The sequence below is a fragment of the Simochromis diagramma genome, unplaced genomic scaffold (genome assembly GCF_900408965.1).
Source record: "Simochromis diagramma unplaced genomic scaffold, fSimDia1.1 OVJJ01000699.1, whole genome shotgun sequence".
Lineage (NCBI taxonomy): Eukaryota > Metazoa > Chordata > Actinopteri > Cichliformes > Cichlidae > Simochromis > Simochromis diagramma.
In genome coordinates this window covers 434,132-448,000 of record NW_024387495.1, presented here as the reverse complement: position 1 = coordinate 448,000, position 13,869 = coordinate 434,132, and the positions used below count along the sequence as shown (strand labels likewise).

The window sequence follows — 13,869 nt, the reverse complement described above, 5'->3', positions numbered from 1 at the left end:
CAGGCAACGTGAGGACCATACAAACTCCTCAGTATCATCTCTAACTGCTACAAAGAAATGTCATCCACACAGACTAGCCTGCTGCATCCGAATCTCTCTGTAGTTAATCATGTCCATCAGTCAGTCCTTTCATTCCCAGCACTACCATCAGTCTGTATCAGCGTAGATCTGATGTGTTCTCGCCTCTCATTTTTTAAATGACACCTGCTGACATGAACACGCGTGTAACAGAAAACACGTGAAAAAAGTCTCTTTTTTCTGTCCTGCAGTGAACTGTCCAGCTTTGCATCACTGCAGGTATTTCAGTTAGCATTAGTGCTAAAGTGCACACTCTATTGAATGGGTTGGGTTATGTGTGAGCCGCTGACCTGGTCTCTGGCCTCGATCAGGTCTTGTATTAGCTGCTCGTTTGCAAGGTAGTAGTCTGCCTTTACATCTTCAAAGCGTCGCTGCCATTCCAGCTCCATCTGCACTCTGTTCTTCTCCAAGACTTTCTCTCTGTTGAGGCCAGCTCTCAGATGCTGTTTGTACCTGACAGGAAATTATAAATACAAAAAGATGATGCCCATACTCCCTGTTTATTACTCCATTCAATGCATCAGGAAGGACCTCCATGGCACTCCCGACTTCGTATTTCTTCTTTCCCCCTCTCACCTTTCAGTCTGTTTCCTGCTCCGCTCCAGCTCAGTCCTTAGTGTGGTTTCTCTCTCCTGCAGGCTGATGATTTGTGTGTCTTTCAGGACCATTTCACTGGACACCTGCCTGACATACTCGTCCCACTGAGTCCACATTTGTGGCTGCTCTGTGTGAAGCCTTTGAAAATGCAGACAGAATAAGACTAGTACTTAAAATATGGGCTATTATATTTTATATGTGATATTGCTGTGTGTTGGACTGAGCCTTAGGGCACATGGCGAGAAAAGGTGGCTGAGGAGGAGGACGTAAAATGAAATGCTGCTGTGAGAGAGACAGGAAGCTAATCCACACACGCCTCTCACGTCAGGGTCACTGTGATTAAAGCTCATGTGAGAATTTTAGCAGCTATGGTATCAGTTTCAAAATCCTAGGTCACTTCCTCGTTGAGTATTCATAATTCCATTCAATTCAATTCAGTTTAGTTTTATTTATACAGCACCAAATCACAACAGCAGTCACCTCAAGGCGCTTTATGTTGCACAGTAGATCGTACAATAATACAGAGAAAAAAACCCAACAATCATATGGCCCCCTATGAGCAAGCACTTTGGCGACAGTGGGAAGGAAAAACTCCCTTTTAACAGGAAGAAACCTCCGGCAGAACCAGGCTCAGGGAGGGGCGGGGCCATCTGCTGTGATTGGTTGGGCTGAGAGAAGGAAGACAGGATACAGACATGCTGTGGAAGAGAGACAGAGATTAATAACAGATATGATTCAATGCAGAGAGGTCTATTAATACATAGTGAGTGAGAAAGGTGACTGGAAAGGAAAACTCAGTGCATCATGATGCAGCATCACTAAGGGAGGATTTAGGGTCACCTGGTCCAGCCCTAACTATATGCTTTAGCAAAAAGGAAAGTTTGAAGCCTAATCTTGAAAGTAGAGATAGTGTCTGTCTCCTGAATCCAAACTGGAAGCTGGTTCCACAGAAGAGGGGTCTGAAAACTGAAGGCTCTGCCTCCCATTCTACTTTTAAATACTCTAGGAACAACAAGTAGGCCTGCAGAGCGAGAGCGAAGTGCTCTAATAGGGTGATATGGTACTACAAGGTCATTAAGATAAGATGGGGCCTGATTATTTAAGACCTTGTATGTGAGGAGCAGGATTTTGAATTCTGGATTTAACAGGAAGCCAAAACAGGAGAAATCTGCTCTCTCTTTCTAGTCCCTGTCAGGACTCTTGCTGCAGCATTTTGGATTAGCTGAAGGCTTTTCAGGGAGTTTTTAGGACTTCCTGATAATAATGAATTACAGTCGTCCAGCCTGGAAGTAATAAATGCATGAACTAGTTTTTCAGCGTCACTCTGAGACAGGATATTTCTAATTTTAGAGATGTTGCACAAATGGAAGAAAGCAGTCTTACATATTTGTTTAATATGTGCGTTGAAGGACATGTCCTGGTCAAAAATGACTCCAAGGTTCCTCACAGCGTTACTGGAGGCCAAGGTAATGATGAGCTCTGAAACCTGACTGAAACTCTTCAAATAAACCATTCCTCTGCAGATGATCTGTTAGCTGTTTGACAACTACTCTTTCAAGGATGTTTGATATGAAAGGAAGGTTGGAGATTGGCCTATAATTAGCTAAGACTGCTGGGTCTAGAGATGCTTTTTGAGTAAAGGTTTAACTACAGCCAGCTTGAAGGCCTGTGGTACATAGCTGATTATTAGAGATAGGTTGATCATATTTAAGATCGAAGAATTAATTAATGGCAGGACTTCTTTGAGCAGTTTTGTAGGAATGGGGTCTAAAAGACACGTTGATGGTTTGGAGGAAGTAATTATTGAAGTTAACTCAGAAAGATCAATTGGATCATAAGAACTTTATTACTTCATTAAACTCAATAGGTGCTGTTTACTCGTTTTACTGAGGCTACTGCTGGTTAGGGTTAAAAAACACAGCTGACAAAAACACTGTTACTCCAAAGGCTACAGTGACTCACTGTTATTTCAAATTGAGGTTCTACAAAAGAGTTTGGCTCTGACTTACTTCTTATTGTGGTAGTCTCGCTCCACCTGTAATTTGTCCTCCATGTGTTTCAGCTCATCTCCACGCTCTTTTATTCTGCAACACACACACACACACACACACACACACTTTTACATAGCTTTAAATAACATCACTCAAGTAAAGACAACTCCTCGCAGTTGCACTGAAATAAAACTTGTTAATGTAACGCAACAATCCCAAACAGCCCAAACCCTGGACCATGACAGCAGCACTGCCAAAGTTACACAGTGACTCTGTGCAGTGTGATCTCTCTGGCCTCCAATCACTTTCAATAATTAACTGTTAATTCTGTCATTACAGCTGACAGGAATAATAATTAACCCCATGCATGTGTGGTCCTGCTCCGGCCCCTGGGCGTGGTTATGGTTACTGTCCTCTCCAGATTCACCTTTCTCATTATTTTGCTCGCCCCCCCGGAGCTCCTCAGTCATCCTCACAGCCTGTGGACCACTAGAGCCTTCAATCAACAGCTTAAACATACTGTGAAACATATTTTTGCAAATGACATATTTCCTGATATCGTTCTAGAGCCCTGTCCTGGTTTCATTTGGGGACTGCATGTTATCTAAACAGGGACAATAGAGGTGCATGGAATCTAGTTTGCAGAGCTTGTTGCATTGAAAATTAAACAATGACATTTAAATATTTGGCAAAACCAATTTGTCTTTCCAGATCCAACGTCTTAGTGTCTATTGATAGCCCACAGACCTCCATTGTTTTCACTAGAGGCAGACGAATGTTTCAAAATGTGTGCAAATAAAGCCAAAGTTTTCTGTGTGCACAGGTAACAACACAGGCAGGTGAGGAAATCTATCTTTTGCAACCTGCCTCCATCCTGTCAGAGCTCACATGTCAAACTGGTGCCATTACGTAAAGTTTGATAGAAGCTTGAATGGTAGGCTCAGAGGACAGATAACCGCAGTGCTTTTAATATGCATGAAAACACAATGAAAATACAGCAGACTGTAACTTGTCCACTGAGCCTGGAGTGACACGCTGTGGACAGACGAGTAACAAACAACGCTTCAACAATGTTTGCTGATTTTTAAAGGCCTTTACATTAAACAATCAATTAGAACATTTTCAGTATTTTCAATGAAAAATGCAAAGACAGCGTGAATTACAGGCTTTAAAGAGAAGTTCAAATCAAGTTCATCATAACAAAGAGAAACATGAAAAAGTGCTGATGAGCGTCCCACTCTGAACAGCCTGACTGCTGAGTAACTGCAAACACACGGCTGCACTGGTCTTACTTCATTATTTCCAACACCAACATTGTTCTGGTGTTACACGTTCACATGTTTTCACATCATCCTTCTCAGAACATGAAACAAATATTCTCACATTATTACAGATTTCTACCAGACATGGAGCTGAATGCTAGTCTGAGTTTAGGAGACAGACAGCCTCTACTTTAAAGATGAGCCTTCAATCGCTCTGATGAAGCCTGGAGTTTGGCTGCTATGGCCTGCTATGGCCTCAGGCTGCAGGCCGACTGCCTCCATGCACTGAGCGTTTCCTCTTCACTCACCTGTTTTCACTCATGCATTTCTATAGTTCACCTCTCTGTCCTCTCCTTACTGACCCTGCATCTGTAGGAGGACACTTCCTGTTGAAAGGGACTTCTTTCCTCGCAGTTGTCAGCGGGCTCATAGAGGATCATGTGATCGTATTACAAAGAGCCTTGAGATGATTGTTATCATGAGGTGCAGTTTAAATACAATGAAAAAAATGTTTGTTTTAAAGCACAGCTGTGGACCTTTCCACTCCACATGCTTCATGTCCCGCGCCTGCAGCATGCTACAGCGTGCCCATAACCAGCTCATGTTCTACCGTTTACAGAAAAACCTCGCCTGGTTTAATATCATAAGAGTGACCACAACATCTGTAAAGTACATAACAATAATCATAAATGCAGTCACAGTTTTTTTATATCTATAGCTGCACGACTATAGTCAAGACGATTAATCATTATTAGGATTAAACATATCACTGCTTTCACATTCATGTGGTGCTGCCAGTGTACAAACCTTTGCATTATATAAAGACACAGAGCGCCTCTAAGAAGAAAGATGACCACACACACACACACACACACACACACACACACACACACACACACACACACACACACACATCCTAATTGTAATGAAATCACTGCCCTCCTCTTTACACTGTGCCACATGCTTGTTAATTAAAACTTCTTTGCAGACAGTTAAGTTGTTTATTCACCTTGATTGACTCTCCAATAAATGAGAAGCTACAACAGGGATGTCCAAAGTCCAGCCCGGGGGCCAATCATGGCCCTAGGTCTGATTTTTTATGGCCCGCCGCCACAAACAGAATTAATAAAGCGTAATTTCTCTGTCCACCTTATGTTGTCAGCACCATGAGATGCGATGCATGAAAGCTTTATACACACGTCAGTAAGTGTCGTTTAAAATGAGGCTGAGATACTGACGTTTCAGGTCCACACAGTTTGATCTTTGTGTTACTCTGTGAATGAAAAGTCGTTTATTCTGTTAAGGCTTGAATGAACCTGATCTCCATAATTCTTGTGTTATTGAAATAACATGTGAAAAACACCTCTGAGCTGCACACAATCTGCAGCAAACAAAATAAACCATCTTTAACTCCATTCATTAGACCTGCAGGACGGATGTGACTAAAACCTGAAGCAAATAACTCGACGTCTGTGAGAAGTGCTCACAGCGGGTCATTGGACGGAGTTTCTCTCTGTAGGATCGTTACCTTGCAGCTTGATGTATCTTGAGGCTGCCGCTGTGATTTGGTGCTATAGAAATTGAATTTAACTGAATTTACATGCAGTGCAGGTTTTGCCACTTTGGAAAAATAACTACATGAGGGGATAACGCCTCGTCTGTCTGGTAAGTTGTCCTCGTTCCATCCAGGTCGTGGTTTTCTAAGGAGGTCAGCAAGAAAGGGACTGCACTTCACCTCTCAGCCCAACAGCTTCTTCACTTCTAGTCAGTCAGCTGATTGCTTTCCGAGCTCATTAGACTCTAATGGATACGCTGCACCGGCTCACTGTTGTGGATGTCTGATTGAGTGTTGGGCAACAAGGATTAGTAACCTTTTTTTTTAGCATGCATGCACTAATTGTGGTGTGTTTTCAGATTACGTCCAAAAACAGATGATGTTGAGTCTCTTTGAGGATCAAGGTCCTTGTTATGTATCTATCTAACCTGGTTACTCATTCAGAGGATTCCAGGTAACTTCCAGCTCCATGGTGCAGTGAACAATCTCATTAACTCTGTGTATGAATCATTCAAACACATAAAAAGTCCCTAACTGAAGGTATGAACCAGTGTTGTGTCGACACATAACACCAGTAAATAAGTAAGCAAACAAAAACTGTATAGAGCCAAGAAGAAGAATGAAACTCACGGTCTTGGCCCTCAAAGCTGGACCATTGCAGCTGGGTCCTGATAACACTTACAAAAGAATCAATGTCAGATTGTACCTGTACGCACTGTGTTACAAGGAGTCTGTTGGAGAAACACTGCATTTGTTCCCATTTCTTTCACTGACTACAAAAAACGCCAAAGAAACAGGAAACGGAGAAAATGCTGAAGTACGCCAAATTACACAAGAACACCGAGGCCAGTGACAGCAGGTGTGACAGAGATGAATCCAAATGAGTTCAAATCACTGTCAGTATGTAGAGAGGAGGTCAGGACAGAGGTCCGAGCATCCAGAGCCCTCTGTAAAAACAGGAGGCTCTGCCAGCGTCTGGGTGGTGTTGGAGGTCTCATCAGAAATGATGAACACAGATTTTGACCCACCGTGAGACATGTGAAAGACGGGAACAGCTTCATTTTTCACAATGACAGTAATCAGTCACACATTGGCCTCCCCAATGCACCACGTGCCCCGCTACAGTACTACACAGCTACAGTACTACACAGCTGCACTGTTTCAAGTCCAATATTCTCCAGGACTCAGGCTGCTGTCCTGGAGTTTCAGCTTCAGAGGTCCAGCTCTGTGACTCTGACTGTTGTCTGTGCGCATGTGCTGAACAGCTGGGTGCTGTATGTCATATACAGATTTATGGTGGACACCGTGTTATAGCTCAGCCCTGCTGCATATGTCACAGTTCATATTAGTAAAAACTGTGTTGGCTGTGTGTTGGAGTTCAGGGAGGTCACGGGGGAGGGCTTTGTCACAGCGTGTGTGGACGATATGAGCACGATAAACCTGCAGTGATGATGAAGTCAACAGTAGTGACCAGGGTCTAAGCTGACCGATGACGTGCTTCTTTAGCCTGTACTTTAATGATGACGTCAGTGGCTGTTTCCATCACAGTAGTGGTGCGCAGCCGCAGAAATAAAGTTACAAACGTATAACTTTTACACTCACAGCGTGCTGTAGCCGGTGCATCACTCCTGCCGCGAGCGCAGAGACAGCCCGGTCCCTGAACCTGCTGTTACCGGATGAAAACAGGAAGTGCATAGACGTAACGAGCACGCGCTCACACACGCGCCTATCGTTGGGTTACCTTAAACAGCTACGTGCACACCTGCAGGCCTGGTCTTCATGCAGTCACCATGTCACAGCTGGCGTGAACTTTTTGGTTTATTCCCCTGCGACGTAAGCGGTTTCCATGGAAACCGTGCGTCGGCTAAATTGCTCCCCGGCTACAGCGATGACATGGTTCCTGTTTACTGCTGTGGGTTCAAGACTGTGTGCGATGTTGTGTTTGGTATGAGATGACAGATGGGCGATGAGGACAGTGTAGCACGGACTTCGTGTTCTTCTAGAAGTGACAGCTCGGAAGTCCCATTACAATAATATATATAACAGTCATGTCCCGCCTGCAGTGATCGGTGCTCAGCATCACGGAGCGCCACCCTGACATAGTTCTGATGGAGCACGGTGTTGTGCCAAAAAGTGATTTCCAATGTTTCTGTGTATTTTTTCTGTGTAATATCTTTACGTATGTTCGTAAACAGACTTCGGCGAACATGGTTTACAAAGGGGTTATATATAGAATTAAAAAATTATCTGTTTTTCGAGTATCTTTATAACTCTGTGTTATTGTACTTACATTATAACCAATCCGGTCCTTTATCCTCACTTAAAATATTTTTACTGAACTATTGTAATATTTGCTGCCGTTTCTGCTGTCCTGTTGGCCAGCTTACTCTTACAAAAGACATTTTTAATGGTAATGAGATTTTTTTAACTGCATAAATAAAGGTTACATAAGTCACTGCCAAAAACTGATTACGGCTTCTACCTTGTTACACGAATGTTGTTTGTGGCTCAAGATGACTTTCAGGGGTGTCAAACTCAAATACACAGTGGGCCAAAATTCAAAACTGGAACAAAGTCGCGGGCTAACATTAATATTTATTGAAAAAAAATCTCCTCTAGTATACGACTGCCTCTCTTACGATAGCTCACGTTCTCCGGTGTCGTTGGCCAAAGAAGTGTGCCATTCAGCTGCCAAAAATGGCCACTTGTCTGGAACAGCGCCTCCTGCTTTCCATTTCCAGGGTCCTTTCTGTTTTTGTTCACACCCAGCCACCCCTTATTTCCATCTTGGAGTTGTCCTCGCTGTTTACTTTATCCCCCAAATATATATATATATATATATATATGTGTGTGTGTGTGTATACATACATACATAATACAGCGCCAAATCACAACAGCAGTCGCCTCAAGGCTCAAAACGACACCATTGAGCGTATGAGGGGAAACATCAGAGAAAGGCCTGCTCAAAATGACACCCTTGAGCGACAGTTGGAAAACATCACGGAACGGATCACTGCAGTTGTGAGGTCTCAGAATCAAAAGACTGACAACACCATGGAACTGAAGTTTGATACCATCATGGGGAGGCTCGCGGCTCTCCAACGGGAGATCGAGGGACCAGTGTCGGAGGGCTAAATTCGAGCTGCTCACAAAGGAGAAATCAACAATATTCAACATTTGGACACCACGGCGCCAGCTGCTAGGCCCAAAGCTGGAGCCCACCAAAACAACTCCCTGATAACGACTGTGTGATGACTATTCTTCCCGTCCCACGAAGGCCACCTGGGTTGGCTGGCAGACTGTTTACTTAGCCTGATAGAGCGAAGGACACTGTCTCCGCTGAACTCTGGACACGCATACACACACACTTACACTGATAAGCACGCACTCATCCCCCTCCCTTCCAAACGCCTTTGATGCTTGTTTCCTGCGGGGGAAGACAGCGGGTCTGCGCACCGTGCTGAAATGATAGCATGGTGTAGGACGACTGCTGTGTTCCTTCGATTACCCCCCACCCCCCTTTCCATCCCCTGTGGCTTGTCATGTGCTCTAATGTTGTGCTGTGGACATTAATGTGCTCTCTGTGCAGAGGAGTTTTTTTTGTTTCCTGTTCTCATGCTGTCCTCCCATAGGTTGCCCAGCGTGTGAAGAGGTCTCTTTTTTTCCTCTTGTACTTTTCCCATTGTTGTGTAATTTTTTTCAATGTTATTCTCTGCAACGCTGCCGGTCTCCGACTGTATTCCCATGTGATGTCTTTGTTGTGTGTGTAAGTTGGGGGGGGGTCCTATTCCTCTGTGGGGCAACCTGCATATGGCCAATAAAGCATTCATTCATTCATTCATTCATTCATTGTACAGTAGACCCTATAATAATGGTAAATGGACTGGTTCTTATATAGCGCTTTTCTACTCATCTGAGCACTCAAAGCGCTTTACACAACTTGTGCATTCACCCATTCACATCCATTCGCACAAGCACATTTTTTCTAAGTGCTTTATAGCTCACATTCACACACATTCATACTCCGATGGATGCACTGGAGAGCAAGTCTGTTTAGTATGATTTACTCACATATCGAAGAATCTGCAGCTGTGGCACAGCTTTTGATGTTTTGTTGTCAGGCTTCCTTTTAAGGCGTTGCATTGAGTTGGTTGATGGCTGTATTAAGTCTGTGCTTTGTACCAATGTGTCTACAGTTACTGACCTCATCATAGCTCCCAGAAAATAATGGGAGGAGCAGTGTTGGGTGACGGACCTCCTGGAGTGAAGGCGCCAGATGGAGGCTGGGGTTGGGCAGTGTTGGCGGGATGCTTCGTCATCACTGGCTTCTCGTACGCGTTCCCCAAGGCTGTCAGCATCTTCTTCAAGGACCTTATTCAAGAGTTTGAGGTTGGCTACAGTGCCACAGCTTGGATCTCCTCAATACTGCTTGCCATGCTATATGGCACAGGTACCCAAGTATAACACATGAAACTGCTAATAACTGATTGCACACGTATTCTGTGTACTTACCAATGAACTGTGTTTTTAGGCCCTCTGTGCAGCGTGCTGGTCAACAGATTTGGCTGTAGGCCGGTGATGATGGTTGGAGGAGTCTTTGCTTCAGTGGGAATGATTCTGGCTTCCTTTGCCAAAAGCATCACACATATTTACCTCTGCACTGGAGTTATTACAGGTAGAGTCACAAAAAGTGTTAAATATTTAGACTTTGTGAACAAATTTATGCTCAGAGTGGCAAGTACCAGTCTGTCTGTCTGCTTGTCTGTCTTAATTGAATAATTGATCCAATAATCAATCAATTATTCATTAACCCTGCAGTGTGACTCATTTCTCTATACTTGTGTCTCTCTGCAGGTCTGGGTCTAGCAATGAACTTCCAGCCATCTCTGATAATGTTGAACTGCTACTTCAGTGAGAAGCGTCCTCTAGCCAATGGCTTGGCAGCAGCAGGCAGCCCTGTGGCGCTATGCTGTCTGTCTCCATTGGGGCAGAGTCTCCAAAACCAGTATGGTTGGCGGGGTGGATTCCTTATACTAGGAGGCATGCTGTTCAACTGCTGTGCCTGTGGTGCTCTCATGCGGCCCCTGTCCACCCCTAAGAAGTCCCAGATGCTGGAAGAAAACACTCTGCTGGCTGCAGACAAACCGAAGGCAAAGAAGAAACTATTGGACTTCAGTGTGTTCAAGGACAGAGGTTTTGTAATCTATGCCATTGCAGCTTCTGTGATGGTGCTAGGCTTGTTTGTACCGCCTGTGTTTGTGGTCAGTTATGCTAAAGGCCTTGGCTACAAGGACACCAACTCAGCACTGCTGCTCTCGATCTTAGGATTTGTTGATATGTTTGCCCGACCTGCATCAGGACTCATAGCAGGCATGAAGCGTGTGCGGCCTCGAAGCGTCTATCTCTTCAGCTTCGCTATGATCTTCAATGGGTGCACTGACATCATAGGATCACAGGTAACATTGCAGTCAAGTCCTCTTCAAGTAGAATGCTTCCAGTTGGCGAGTTGTCTTAATGATTGCAGATCTGGGTTGTAATAAGTGAATATTGTAAACTGGGCTGTATACGTAGTGTGGAACCTGTTGTCTCATTTCAGGCAAAGAACTATGCTGGTCTGGTGGTCTTCTGTATTTTCTTTGGTATATCATACGGGATGGTTGGAGCACTTCAGTTTGAGGTCCTCATGGCCATTGTGGGGAAAGAGAAGTTTTCCAGTGCCATCGGCCTGGTGCTGCTAATGGAAGCTGTTGCTGTGCTGGTGGGACCTCCTGGAGCAGGTCAGAGTATCCAAGCAATGATGGTGCTCTCTCTCGGTTACCATCCTGCCCACATTTAAAGTAAAATATCTCATCTGTATAATAACACTTAATCCTCAGATTATCAGTTTAATCTGCATCTCTTCACGTCTGCATGGGAAAATGTCTGAGGACAGGGTTACAACCACCACGTTGCCCTCGATGCAAAACAATATTAATGATAATTATTAAAATAATAGAAAGCTAGTACGGTGGGGTTTTTCTGGATGGATTTGTACTGTGAAGTTTACCACTTAATCACCTGAGCCAACATGAGTAGATCCAGACTGAAAGTGTTTGAGCTTCAGATGCTCTTAAGCTAGCTATAGCTGTCCCAGCGCTTCCCGAAGAACATCAGCTGTCACGTCTTTTACAGAGATGTTGACTTTGTGTATCTGTTTAAGATAAAACCAAAAATAACAACCCTCGGTATAACCAGCTTCATCCATAGTCAGTGACAAACACTAGGTCATGTACTCGGCTCCATCTTTCTAACACGCATGGACACAAATCAACCGTTACATGTGTCCCTTTCTTAGTATCCTCCTTGTTTTTATAAAGTGATCACAGGAACAATGAACGACATTCATACTAACACTGTTGCACTCTCCACCAGGTCGGCTCCTGGACGCTACCCATCAGTACATGTACGTGTTCCTGTTGGCGGGCTGTGAAGTGACAGTATCTGCCTTTGTCATTGCCACCGGGAACTTTCTTTGCATTAGGAGGGAAGATGGACAGGCTAAGATTGAGATGGCCGTAAGCGCCGCTGAGCTGGAGGGCCTTAAGCAGGCGGCAAACGAAGAACACGACAGAGGCAAAAAGGAGCAGACGGGAAAAGAAAATGGAAAAGTCTGTGTTTTGAAAGTGCAGGAAGACATGACAGTGACGGAGGCACCAGAAGACACCGGGAATTAACATTAGTATTAGCGAGATAGCATAAATTGTACCAATAATACACAGAAAGATCTGATGCTACGGTAAAAAAAAAAAGAAAGAGCTGACATTTGATCACAAACGTATATCCAAGTGTCACAGGTTCACTAGCTGCTTTCAGCTGAAATGGCTCTAACGCCCCACACCTGTAAGAGGGAAAAACTCATCACCAGTTTGAGTGTAGAATCATCTTTTTAGTTATCGGTCTTCCTCATCTGTAAAAAACATCCTTCAGCTGCTTTCAATCACATCTCCGAGTCTGTGAGCAGACGCAGCTCGTGCTCGTCTTCAGGGTGAAGCTTGACGTGCTAATAAAAGAAAACATGTTTGCAGCTCAGTCTGTGGGTTCCTCTGGTTCATTTGTGCAACTGTTTCTTGGTAAATTATACAAGAACAGGAAACATATTTAGAAAAAATGGCTGTTGTCATCCAACATGCCCATAAAAGGCTTCATGATATACTGCTGCTGTTCACCTGCTTGTCTTACTCTGCTGGACATTTCAGAAGTCATCTGTTTCACATATAGAGTGCTGTTTCTTATTATTTTAATGTGCTGAATCCAAACCCGACAATTAAAATATCTGATTAGCTGCTGTCTCCAAGACATTTATTTTTACACTACATGTTGTTTGGATGAGTTTTTCATATGTGTTTGGTAATATCTGACCTTTCTTCATTATGAAACAATAATCAGAGAAAAGTCAACACAGATTAGTCTTAATATGAAACATTAGAAAGCATAGCAGGGTTATTGCAGCCCCACCCTCACATTGTGAGCAATGCTGTGACGTTTCTCAGTTACAATAATGTGACTTCTGTGTTTGGTAGCGCTGGTGTCACTGTATCTGTAAGCATAACTGGAAACAGGCATGTAGAGTGGCCCAGTGTTAACAATCCATTCAAAGTTTGCCTGACATCCACTGAGGTCATCAAAGTCCGTCCACCGTCTTCCACTTATCAGGGTCGTTGGGGGGCTGGAGCCTATCACAGCTGTCATAGGGCGAGAGGCGGGGTCCACCCTGGACAGGTCGCCAGCCCGTGGCAGGGCTAACACACAGACAACCATTCACACCGATCCCCACTAACTGCATGTCTTTGTGGGAGGAAGCCGGAGAATACAAACTCCACACAGACCCCGGGCTGATGGGGTTAGGGTCCTGAGTTCGATACCCTAACCTGGAACTGAACTCAGGACAGTGCTAACTGTCAGGACAGTGTAACCACCGTGCTGCCCGTTATCAGAGACAAATATAAATCAATGATAAGTCTTCAAAGTCAACTTGATGATTTATTGGTGGAAACTTGACAAAAAGCTTTAGAACCTACAAACTGTCATGTGCTGTTTGTCCATTTACAGAAAATACTGTAGAAAGATTTTAAACACGTCACCTCTGACCTCACTTTGACATTTCTACTCCCTCCCAAGGATCCTTACATCAGTACTGTGAAGACAAAGTGAACAACTTACCTGACAGCTGTCAGACTCCTGAACTCTGCCTCCTGACATCTGACCCACGTTAAACTCATGGACTGAACATACACACACCCACAATGGACAACTGTACCCTCAAACACACAATAATAACATGGACTGAACCACCACTCACAACCACTAGCACTAGCACCTCTGTAGAAACTATCTACACCCTCACTTA

General features: G+C 44.1%; 2 protein-coding genes across 4 annotated transcripts in view; one reads left to right on the top strand and one right to left on the bottom strand.

The window, feature by feature from the left end:
- ccdc57 (coiled-coil domain containing 57) overlaps window positions 1-7,959 on the bottom strand; it is a 31,800-nt gene extending 23,841 nt beyond the window's left edge. For 2 of the 3 annotated variants that reach the window (XR_005694165.1, XM_040018634.1), the window contains exons 1-4: window positions 7,225-7,959; window positions 2,685-2,759; window positions 655-813; window positions 369-531 (exon numbers count right to left, since the gene is read on the bottom strand). Coding sequence is in view for 2 of the 3 variants with exons in the window: in XM_040018634.1 (XP_039874568.1) it covers window positions 369-531; window positions 655-813; window positions 2,685-2,728 (366 nt within the window). In the remaining variant the exon portion in view is untranslated. Of the gene's footprint in view, window positions 1-368; window positions 532-654; window positions 1,188-2,684; window positions 2,760-7,224 lie in introns of those variants that run through there. The other variant, XM_040018635.1, reaches the window with a different exon arrangement.
- A 1,719-nt stretch (window positions 7,960-9,678) lies between these two features.
- Window positions 9,679-12,370, top strand: LOC120725654 (monocarboxylate transporter 4-like). The gene is made up of 5 exons (XM_040018636.1): window positions 9,679-9,933; window positions 10,015-10,158; window positions 10,338-10,939; window positions 11,080-11,260; window positions 11,895-12,370. Exons 1-5 carry the CDS (start codon window positions 9,711-9,713, stop codon window positions 12,194-12,196), a joined length of 1,452 nt encoding a protein of 483 aa, XP_039874570.1. The 5' UTR covers window positions 9,679-9,710; the 3' UTR covers window positions 12,197-12,370.
- Window positions 12,371-13,869: the final 1,499 nt, after the last annotated feature.